Source organism: Macrobrachium rosenbergii, chromosome 20 (genome assembly GCF_040412425.1).
Source record: "Macrobrachium rosenbergii isolate ZJJX-2024 chromosome 20, ASM4041242v1, whole genome shotgun sequence".
Taxonomy (NCBI): Eukaryota; Metazoa; Arthropoda; class Malacostraca; order Decapoda; family Palaemonidae; genus Macrobrachium; species Macrobrachium rosenbergii.
This window is the reverse complement of record NC_089760.1, coordinates 15,337,300-15,349,475: the sequence shown is the minus strand read 5'-3', so window position 1 is coordinate 15,349,475 and position 12,176 is coordinate 15,337,300. Positions and strand designations below refer to the sequence as shown.

The following is a 12,176-nucleotide window of genomic DNA, read 5'->3' as shown; positions in this document are numbered from 1 at the left end:
ACTGACGGACTGACGGTGGCCTTGAATCCAAGGTTTTTATATATCTGTGGAAACTGAAACTTGCATTTGCCTCTCTTCCTATTTCTGTTACACATATTGTGATAGTTTACGATATTGCAATATATTGCACAGGTTTTCTGAGGAACAAGGACGAAGGATTATTGGTCACAAGGGAATATGTTTACTGTACTTACAACGACAGGTGGGCTGATCATCGCATTTTTTGGGTAAAACAATTTTTTACATGTTTAGTAACATTATTTATTTATTCTATATATATATATATATATATATATATATATATATATATATATATATATATAATCTGTTGACATATACTTTGAATTTTAATATTTGAATTCTCAGATCACCATTGCATTAAAATCAACTAATCTTTTGATGCTTTATCAACTAATCTTTTTTAGTTTACACAAGGAGCCTCTTGATGACATAAAAAAAAATTACACCGTTGCACGTACAAGTGAGCGACGTCATCAGTTAACAGAACTTTGAAAATTATATTATTACTTTTCATAAAAGGATTCTTAAAATTCCTTCGGCATACAATTTATGACAGCAGACATTCGAAGAATGATACCGCATTTCTACTGTCAAATCCGCACTATCATAACTCAAGAGAATGAGATAGAGCTTTTTTTTTTCCAAGGACTTGATATTTTGTCCTCTTAATAGCAAATGGCTCCGTGAGGAGATAGTGCCGTCAGTGCACATTACATGGTGCACGGTAGGCATGACGAAAATGTTTACTGTCCAACCTTTCTAACTACTAATTTTTATGCAACTATGCTGGTTTTCTCCAACTCTCACATCTAGATCTATTGTTTCAAAAGTTAATTTCTTTAATACCAAATTACTGTTACATTATGATACATCACAATTAAAGATTCCAGTCCTTTAGTAGCGGTAGGGGAGTGGAAGATTTAATGGTTCAAATGATTACAAAAGAAGAGGTTGTCTTAAGTCTCATTGCTTGTTTGAAGATTTTTTTTCTCATGGAGTAGTCTTTGAAATCAAAGAACAATCAGTTATAGCTGCAAAAATTGTAGACCAAAAAGGCGAGGAGCTGAAGAATGGAATCAGTTGATTTGTAAAGAAATTAGGGAGTAAAAATAAGGGATGATTTTGAGATGAAACCATAATTTGCAATCATGAAGTGCGCTTCATCGGAAATGAATGAAAAAGTATTAAGCTATTGCGATGAGCTATTTGTCTAGCGCATGAGGTGTAAGTACTGAATTGGCAACAAAATATGGAGATGTGTGGAAGTGCTAAAAAGGCATTTTGAGTTAGAAGGATGGATTAGAGTGTTTTGAGATAGTTTGCTCGTGTGAAAAGATTGTATGACGTAAGATTGGTGAAAAGTATGAATGAATAAATTAATGAATTAACTAACTAATGTTAGAAAAAAAGGAGAGCTACAGAGAGCTGGACTGATGGACTAAAAGGTGTATTTGAGGGGAAGAGCCTCACTATCCAGACAGCATAGGTGTGTGAAAGATAGGTTAATAATGAGCGTATGATAGGAAATTCGAAGAGCTGTTATTATTATTATTATTAAAATAGTTTAACCAGACCACTGAGCTGACTAATCAGCTCTTATAGGGCTGGCCCGAAGGCCTAGAACTGGGACCAAACAGGTCATTTGCATGATGATGAATAAATGAAAATGAAGTTTAAAAGAAAAAAACTGTATAACAAATATGCTGAAACGCATGTATACAATAAATACATTTGCTCGTTTCCATGCATACAAAAAAAAATTAAGGATTAAAAAGAATAAAATAAAATTTCATAAAAATCAAAAATTAAAATTCAGAATTACAATTTTTTTTTTTAACGCCCTACAGGCTTCTATATTTTCATTATTTACTTGGATTTATATTTTGTCTATCAAGTTACACTTTTTAATGAAAGATAAAATTGGGATGACTGAAAATGTATAAGATTCTGATAAAATTTCCCCCATTGATTTATTTCCAAAGGTTGATACTCGCTGTTGATTATATTTTGGACAGTCGCACAGCACATGTTTGACTGTTATCAACACTTTGCATTCTGGGCATTCGGGAGGAGGACCACATGGGCTGTTCATCAAGTGTCCACTAAGCTTTCCTCTAAATATTTGACGCTGAACTATGGAAAAGCACACTGCTCGACGTATATACCTATTTATTCAGTTTATCTTGGTGGTTATATATAAAAAACCTGTATGTGATTAGACGTTCCACGGACTTGCAATTTTGAGTATGGGTTCAAACTTGAAAATATTTTACAGTACTGTACTTTGAGTAGCTATCAGACTTAACATATGAAATATCTCAAGGAAAACACAAGAAAAAACAAGATTGGGTCTGATAAGAAAAATCAGCATTAATTCCTCCGCCACTCAAGAAGCCTTCAGAATTGATCCCCAGAACAAATCTTGGCCAAAGTGATAAAATGATGACGGCTTACTCGCTCGTAGTAGGTACTACTTGTTTTCGTCAGTCTGACTTTGACATTCAGTGGTAACTCCAGAAACTGGCCGTCAGTTGTATGGAGTTACGTGTGTCGATACGTTGACTCACTCGTCTTAGATAACGGAAAATTCAATACAGTTCTTGAAGGGCAGTGCTGGATGCGTACACAAAATACGCCCTCACTCGCAGTCTTGACTTGGGCGTCGGTTAAATACGAGGAACCAAGGTCTACATTGTAGGTATACCTAGACCGTGCGAGGAACCAGTTTCATGGCACAGTAATACGAGATTGAACAACTGACATGTCCGAGGCACAACAAAACTCTGAAGTAAGAAGAATTCCTGCGCTTGTTTCTCGCTTTGTTGTGATTATGTATCCACATATATATTTCTCAGTGTATTATCCATGTGTTGAGGGTCACTTCTGGTTTAGGGTTGTAATCAGACCTGCGTATTGGCGAGTTGTGCAGTGATGTTTTTACAAAGGGAAATTCATGCAGTGAACAAAGGAAATCACGCGATATAGTAGCTGCTCTGGAAGCTAACGACTTGATTAACTGGAAGTTGTTATTTAAGGAAACTTGATGGGAAATTACTCTTAAAATTTTTGCAGATGAAAAAAAATAAAATAAAAACGTGTTTGTGTAAGCATACCCAGAATGAAATCTAAATGGTATCCAAAAAAGTGATAAGTATACCTTTTAATTGAGAAGATAATAACGTAAACAAAAATACAAGATAAAAATTTTAAAAAGTAAAGGGAAAAACAACCGAAATTCTTTGCTTCAAAGACTGATAAACATACTCGAGCACATAGAAAGGTATGCTTGCAATACATCATAGATATTATACCCAATCGTATGTTGTAGAGGCTTATATGAAGTGTGTTGCAGTCACACGCATACACATGATTTATATCGAGAAATAAGCTGTTTCTTCTAGTATGGGTGGCCACCGGCGTATACAAGACAGTAGCCACTGCCACAATCATACTTGATTGGCTGAATCAAAGATGAACCCCGTTTTTGAAGGTAGATTTTTAAATTTTGTATTCCTAAAGCAAATGGAATGTCATTTCACTAATACCCTTTCTTTACTGAACTGTGTGTACAGTGAGTGTTGTTTGAACACTTAATTATCACACGGATGACATTTCAATATTCATCCCCAGTTTATTATGGAACAGGGTTCCTGCAATTTCATTCATGATTACAAGGTGTCCGTGAAGCTTTGGGAGTTGAGAACCACTGCTCTAGGCTATCTCTATCTTTCTTTCTCTAAAGTAAATCAGAGAATCAGAGGCCATGGACCTAAAAATTTTTCCTCTGACATGATACACAGCATGTCACTATAGCCTATATACTGTAGGCCTATATATATATATATATATATATATATATATATATATATATATATATATATATATATATATATATATATATATATATACATATATATATATGTATGATTATGTCGATCAAAATGGAGCTTACGGGATCAATTTCCAAATACGTGATTTGCATGAAAAGATGAATATTTAAGTTCATTATGTAATTCATAATTGTTCGCACTTCTGCAATTTAACATAGAAGCGTTCTTTCACAGTAAAAGAAACTATCTTTTTATTTTTTTTCCAAAGTCCTCAGGGTGGGAATACAAGGGAGGGACCCTTCACTGCAACGGTCTCTCCCTGGAGGAACTTCGTCTACGTCTGCGCCAGAAATATGGCCACTTGGGATCGCCTGTTTTCGTCTACTCGGCCGGGATCCTCCGAGAAAATGTCATGAAATACAGAGACGCACTACAGCCTTTGGTTAGTTGGAGAGAGAGTGTGTCTCATAGTAACAAAAGTTTGCGATGTATCATTCCATGAACTTGCAGCCCTCCAGAAATTTCAAGTGAACAGACATTTTTGACTGACCCACAATTTTTAAAAATAAATTATTGCATCCAGAATACGTTGTTGATAAGTTTGAAAGTAAGAAAAAAAAATTTTTCTTTAAAGACATGGGAGGCCTGTCAGCAAGTTATGATTGTCCTCTGCTAATTAATCTTGTTCTATTGACTTTCGGGCCTTTTTAGAATCAGTTCCTACTAGTACGAAATCATACTATCATCAGATGAAATATATTGCCAGCGGAACAAAGTTTTGTATGACGAAGAAAAGGTTGGAAAACAACAGAGCGATCAGTAGAATTTAGTATGTTGCTAGTGATTTTTTCTTATCTAAAGCCTTGTAGATTCATCTTAATTTGTTATATTTTAGTTATTTCTTCCTGTTTTACCTCTTCATTCAGGTATATAGGCATTCTAGTCGGTGATAAATTTCAATGCACGTTAATGATCTTTTAGGCTATTAACTTGGATGTTCAGTATGAATAAAAATAAAAGTAATGTCTTTTTTGGTAGGAAAGTCGTGGTATGCTTTCATATTCACTGAAAGCCAACAGCAATCCTTACCTTATAACAGAGCTACGCGATGCTGGCGTGGCAGCTGCAACTACAGTTAGCGGGAATGAGATACTCATGGCGCTCAAGTGTGGATTCTTGCCCGAAGAAATCATTTTCAACGGCAACGGAAAACAAAGGTATGGTTTCTCCTTTATTTCCTTTTCCCATCTTCCTCAAAGAAACTAATGCTTCTTGTTGACTCTATGACCCCATCCTGGAATTTTACGTACTCTTTATATACTACTTGAACTTGCATACCTCTAACCTTAGCCCATTTTTTATACATTTTCTCCATATGTGCCCTGTGCCCTCTTTTCTTATCGAACTCACTTGTGTTAATACCCCGAAAACTATATCTGCCCTACTTCCTCTTCAGCTTAAACTTATCCACCTTAATTTTCGCTTTAACCAAATAATTTCCTGATTTGATACCACCAATCACTGCTCTTCTAACTTTTACATCCATCAACATGGTCTCCCACATAATCTGCCATACCCTTTTTTATCACTTTTCTTTTTTCCAGGTAGACTTACTACTATTTTTCCTTGCAAACCTTATATTTCCAGCAATCAAAACTCTTTCCAAACAAATCTTTACTACAAGATCATCTCCATATTCATTTTTTCCTAATAAACGAACGCCTTTCATGCTCAGTCTTACTCATACAATCCTCAAACTAACACATTTTTGCTCTTTAGTCCATCCTCAGTCTCCCTGATCCTAGAAGTGTTATCCCCTGCCTAGCACTACGCTTTTCAGTTATCCCGAGGCTCACTCACTCTTTGTCCTTCCTATTCCTGCACACACTGCCCTTTCACCTTTGTTTCACTCGGTACCAAAAACTCCAACTATCTCTTCTTATTCAAATCAGCTATAATGCATTTCCTACCGTCTGTACGACAACCACACTCATTGAAAACCTATGATGCAGTATCTTATTCACTGCTTTTTTTTTTTTTTTTTTTTACCACACCCTGGGTATGGGGGCTGCATATATGATTCCCCGGCCATATGGTAACTTTTCCACTAACCTGAGCGGCGAGAAAGTTATTATTTTCTAGGTGCACACACACACAAACACACACACACACACACACACACACACACACACACACACACACACATATATATATATATATATATATATATATATATATATATATATATATATATATATTCCAGAAGATTACGTCCTGTAATTTGTGTGCAACAATGCACAAAGTGCGTAATAGCAAAACTTGCTGCGCTGATTAAGTAATACGACCATTTAAGTCTAATCCTTCGGGCCAGCCCTAGGAGAGCTGTTAATCAGCTCAGTGGTCTGGTAAAACTAAGGTATACTTAACTTTTTAACGACCATTTATTTCAAGTAGTTCCAATGCAGAAGGTTTTTACGCAATGTGAAAACATGCTAGTGGTCTTGGTGTGGTCTCGAAAATTTTCATTTGGTATATAAAAAATAGGAATTTTTTGTCATTCTCATTAAATTCCTTTTAGTTATACATCTCAATAGTGAACAGCTTTCATGCACAATTTTCAGACCAGCTGGCAAAAGCATTCACTACTTTAGTAATCTTCAGTCTTTCTTGCCATTTCAGAAAGTTGTTTTGACCGGATTCCGGGGTAGTTACTTGCTAAATCTTCAAATAAATACCAAGTCGTCGTCTTTGAATTTCTCTGTATAACTGTCAATAATACAATTCTATATATAGTTGCACATTCACTCTGATATAACCCATAAGGGAGTATTTCTAGGTTTCAGTGTTGAAAGTTAAATTTAAGGTAGCGAATCTTTAACAGTCCTTTCATATATATTGTTTACAAGAAGTACACTGTGCTTGAGTGGTCAAGTTAAAATTGTTAACAATTATGAGAATGGCAAGTGAAATTACCAAAGAATTATGAGGCGGCTATTTGTTTGAATTCTCAACGAAATGCCGTTCTGCAAGAGATAGTCAGAGTAACTACAGTCAGCTTTCTTTTCTTAGTTGGGAAGTGGAGATGGCAGTAAACAGAGGTGTTCTTCTTAACATTGACTCCGTTTTCGATGCTCATCGACTCGTCAGCATATCAAGGCGACTCGGCAGCAGGGCGAAAGTTCTACTTCGATTGAACCCAGTCATCAGCGTTCAAACGCATCCTTACTTGGCAACGGCGCTGGCTAATTCCAAGTTTGGAATCGAGATGGAACAGGTTGAGGAGGTTAGTACCATTATTCTACCATGGGCTCTTCTATGTGAACAAGTAAGGATTTTTGACGTAGAGATAGATTTGCCTCTGTATATTTGTCAAGTTTTTGTTCGCAAACTCATTATATCCTCTGGGCATGAGCTTGACCTTGTCAACAACCAAAGGTTTCTTTCACTCAGTTGATATCCAGCCATGAATAGTATTCATAATTAAAGTACTATTCATGGTATTATTTTACTTATGGACATTAATTGCTTTCAACATAAAATATAGGTTTTTCTGTTGTATTATGATGTGATTTGAATGATTTTTGTTTATTTCCATCGCAAATGAATACTTATCCTTCTCGGCACTGTATACTAAATTAATAAAATTACGACTTGTCAGAATACTGCACCCCCTCTCCCAGCTACGACAAAACTGTGTTTACTGATTACAGTTTTGCCGTGTTAGCTATCGAGAGGGGTGCAGTATTCTGACAAGTCGTAATTTTATTAATTTTGTATACAGTATATCATTTGCCGGGGAAGGATAAGTATTCATTTGCGATGGAAATAAACCTCAAAATCATTCAAATCACATCATAATACAACAGAAAAACCTATATTTTATGTTGAAAGCAATTAATGTCCATAAGTAAAATAATACCCTATTCATGGCTGCATATCAACACTATCCATGAACAAAGTACCTCCGTAGGGGGGTAGTACCGGCAGTGCACCTCATGCGATGCACTTTAGGCATTACTTAAGGTTCTTTTCAGCGTCCTTTTGGCCCTTAGCTCCAACCATTTTCATTCCTTTTACTGTCCCTCCGTTTATATTCTCTTTCTTCCGTATCACTTTCCACACTCTCTTAGCATTCTTGATTTATAGTGTAGCTGCGAGGTTTTCCTCCTATCACACCATTCAAACATTTTTATTGTCAATTTCCGTTTAAGCGCCGAATGACCTCAGAGGTACCAACGCTTGGGCTTTGGCCTAAATTCGATATTCTATTCTATTCCATTAATGAAGTACCGAAGAAGCTGAAACGATCTAGACTCTTGATGTTATTCTGCTACATATGTTGTTCTCCATACCGCTTCGTATCACATTACAAAAAGTTTCCTTTTGCACAGGTGCTCAAGATTTTATCGTCAGCCAAAGCGCACGGGAACAATGTTTCGGCGAGTAACCTGATTGAGCTCAGAGGCGTTCACATTCACATCGGATCAGCCATATCTGAAGTGGAAGCGTACGTCGAGGTGGCGAAGGCTGCTGCGAAGACACTGAGACATGTAAGTAATTATTTATTATAGCATTTTTCCTTGTCCTGAAAGAAAATGAACAAAATCAGCGTTGTGAACTGAAATCAGTCCTTTTCACGGAGTCCTTTTTACACTGAGTTTTATGTGCGTATTTCGTTGCTCAAGGAATTTTAGACTTTGAGAAGACATACAGTAATACCATTGAGATTTTTTAAAGGCCAGTTATCGCTAATGCTTTATAAGCAGTTCCATATCCGAAAAACTACTTTTCCATAAGTTTTTCCATTTTGATTTGATATATCATTAACCTACGGTGCTTTTCACTGCGCCCCCAGTCCATAGATGCAATAATAAGCTTAGAAAATATCATGACTCCGAGTCTGGAAAAGCTCTCAGGCATTTCACACCTGAACAACCAGAAAGTTAATGGTATATAGAAAGGGGATCAGAAAGCGAGGTACCTAACTGGTTACATGGATTAAAATACAGTTATTAAAACACATTGTTTGCCCGCTGAAAAGCCAACGTGAGATTCTAAGATTTTCTACGTATTATCATCACCAGTACTTAGCCAGTTCTTCTTCAAAATAGGACCTTTGCTAATTGTTACACTGAACCTGCCCGATTTGCATTGCCATCGGTGTAATCTTAAAAACAAAAAACTCGTGTGTTCTTATAGCATTGATGTCTTATTGATGCGCTCTCACAAGCTTGGATATGCCTCGGTTTTATTCTTTATTTTACCCAGTTATGATCCTTTGCTGCTAGCAGCAGGAAGCCATGTTTTCTTACAGGATTCGGTAACATTGTGCATTCTTACAAAGCTTAGAAGTTAACCCTTCCGGGCCAGCAAAAGCTTACAGATTGTCATGGTGGAGTTTATGTAAGCCTCCTGAATGATATACCGAGCTATTAATCCCGATGAATTACCGAGGAGATTTTTGTCAAACCTCTCCCTTGTGCTTAAAGACAAATATTTCACAATGCACGATGAAATGTTAAAAAAGTAATGCATTAACACATCTCATGGGAATTCATTCTTGTCTTGTTCTTGCTTGTTTTTCATTATTTTGTATTAACTAAGTGAAAAATACTAGGAGTCACTTATTATCCAATAATATTGTCTGTGATACGGATTATTTTCATCTTCATTTTTAATTCTGTATTTCCAGATACAAAACAATGGATGGCCTGAAGCTTCCACGATTAATTTAGGAGGTGGACTCTGTATAGCTGAGGAAATACCAGTCATAGGCAAAGGTAAAAATCTTGATTGCTCGTGTATTGGTCAGAATAAATAATAAGCTTCATTGGTTTAGAGGGCTAAGGGTTCATCCTATATAATTTTCCTAACCTGACTGATCCTGGGGAACTCTGATGACCATCATTACCCAAAATGAGGACTCTCGTATCATTTCATTCGCTTAAACTTCTGAACCTCAGACAATGATGAAAGTGCAATTCAAACGAAGAGATAACGAAGACATTTCCTTCCATTATTTATTTTATCGCTTTCTTCCCTTTTCTCTAGACATATGCAATGGACGGGGACCGGAATCAGACATCAATGAGAACCCAAAGGAATCAAGTGATAGTTCGACAGCGACCATTAATCCTCCCACTCCCAAAGAGCTAGTGGCTGCAGTTCTCCCTTATTTGCCTGAAGAAGCAGTTCTCATTTTGGAACCTGGGCGTTCCTTGGTTGCTACGTCAGGTGAGTGAAAGTTTAACCCAGTGGGTCCTGGTTTAACCATTTGAAACTTCTGTTCGCCCGTTCGCCCGAAAAAAAAAAAGTTTTTCTTCGCAATGTTCCCTTGAGTGCTTGGATGTAGCTGAGGGGTAGGAGAGGGCTGTGCCACTAGGGTCATTGCCCCTCCCAGTTAGCTGTAAAAAATTTCTTTCTTTTTCTGTGGAATTACCATAAGTGATCAATTCTGTTTGAGGAGCGTAAATGACAATACATCATATTCAAATGGATGTTATTGTCGCTAAAGAGATCTCCCTCTCATCGGCTTTAAGATTTCTAGCATATTAAATAATATCTCGGTATACTGGAGCCTTGGCTCCAACCCCTGTGGTGAGGGCCTCCTTCGGGAATGCTTTCCGGCATACCAGAAGCCCTGCCAGGTGGAGGGCTTCCTTCCAAGAGTGCCCTGGTTCTCTCTTGGAAGACGTCCATGGGAAACCTGAGGCTTCTCCCGATCTAAGGCTCACTTCCGGTAGGGGCATTTCCTCTTTCCTGGGGAAGCAGCTTCAGAGGAAGATCTCGCTGCTGGGGTGCTCTGGCTTCCTTTGTGAAGGCATCCCTTGGGTAGGGGCTCAAGATTCTCCTGAAGGGAACTCTTTCCTAGGACATCTTGGCCCCTACCATTATGGTGAGACCCTCCTATGGGGATGCTTTCCGATACCACAGGAGGTCTGTCTACCTCCTAGGAAGGAAGCTCAAGAGAAGGTCCTCCCTTCTGGGATACCCTGGCTCCCTCTTGGCAAGCAGTGAGGTCCTCTTACTGGGGTGCTTCCCAGCAGGACACCTGTCTCCCTCCTGGGAGGGCAGCTAGAAAAGGAGTCTATCGAGGAATGTCAACGAGGTTTTTCACTTTCTTGACCTCGTCATCTTCTAGTTTTTTTTTATTTATTAATTTTTGTTCCCCAGGGGTGATCATGACAGACATTATCGGAGTGAAGCGGAATGGCGATAAGGAATTCATCGTTGTTGACGCTGCCATGACTGAAGTTATCCGACCGGCTCTCTATGGAGCAGTGCATCAGGTGGCTTATGTTACGTGCCCTCATGAGCAGGTAAGAAACTGCTGTCGATTAGTTTTGTATAGCAAGCGAATAAACGTAAATGCATAAAAGTGGAAAGATGGTTTAACAAGGTAAATCGATGGTTAAGGAAGCTTAAAATGATGTATAAATAGGGTTGAAAAAACTTAATTGGAAGATATGATTATAGCAAATAAGTATGTTAAGAAATTAATATATATATATATATATATATATATATATATATATATATATATATATATATATATATATATATAGTAGTATGTAAAGCTGTTGTACTTGACACGATAAATGAAACATTATTCATTGATAAATGCTTCCGTTCACAGGAAACTGCTGAATTTGACATAGTGGGACCCGTGTGCGAAAGCGGAGACTTCATTCTGCAAGGATGTCAATTGCAGCGGCCGCCCACTTCTTGTTCTCTTCTTCTTCTTCCTCATCTCATTCAAACCTTACCGAAAGCCCGGGCTCATCCTTCGTCATTTGGACGGCAGGAGCTTATTGCTCGTCTATGTCTTCGAATTATAACCTACGTCCCCACGTAGTTGAAGTCATGGTAACCAGTTCGAAGGACTTTAAAGTAATAAGAAGTCCTCAGACCTTTGATGACCTCGTGAAGAAATACAAAGCTCAGTATTTCAGTGTGCCGTCTCCTTCCTGAGAATAAACAGATGTAAAATCATTCCTCAAAGCGAAGGAGAAAACTCGGGAAGTACACTCATTTCTAGACTCATGCATTATTTACATTAAAAAACAGTGTGTACTTAGGTTCATCTTGATTTAGTAATTAGAGAATAAATGTGACATTGACTGGTGTCTTATTAATATATATATACATATACATAAATCAGAGCCAGTGCTGCGAGGCCTTTCGACACTAAGTGTCGAAAGGCCTCAGTTAAAAGAAAAGCTGTTTATTGTTGATTCATATATATATATATATATATATATATATACATATATATATATATATATATATATATATATATATATACTATATATATATACATATACA

At 37.2% G+C, this 12,176-nt stretch overlaps 1 protein-coding gene across 1 annotated transcript; it reads left to right on the top strand.

Annotated features, from left to right (window-relative positions):
* The first annotated feature begins 2,639 nt into the window (after positions 1-2,639).
* On the top strand, positions 2,640-11,959 carry LOC136849075 (uncharacterized). The gene is made up of 10 exons (XM_067121996.1): positions 2,640-2,809; positions 4,120-4,293; positions 4,890-5,068; positions 6,921-7,134; positions 8,243-8,401; positions 9,544-9,631; positions 9,903-10,085; positions 11,025-11,170; positions 11,488-11,561; positions 11,624-11,959. Exons 1-10 carry the CDS (start codon positions 2,783-2,785, stop codon positions 11,820-11,822), a joined length of 1,443 nt encoding a protein of 480 aa, XP_066978097.1. The 5' UTR covers positions 2,640-2,782; the 3' UTR covers positions 11,823-11,959.
* Positions 11,960-12,176: the final 217 nt, after the last annotated feature.

Excerpts from the sequence above, each read along its gene's own strand:
- LOC136849075 (XM_067121996.1), top strand. The coding sequence starts at position 2,783 with ATGTCCGAGGCACAACAAAACTCTGAA. Across the intron at positions 2,810-4,119 it reads AGGCACAACAAAACTCTGAA|TCCTCAGGGTGGGAATACAA; the intron begins GTAAGAAGAATT and ends TTTTTTCCAAAG. Across the intron at positions 4,294-4,889 it reads GAGACGCACTACAGCCTTTG|GAAAGTCGTGGTATGCTTTC; the intron begins GTTAGTTGGAGA and ends CTTTTTTGGTAG.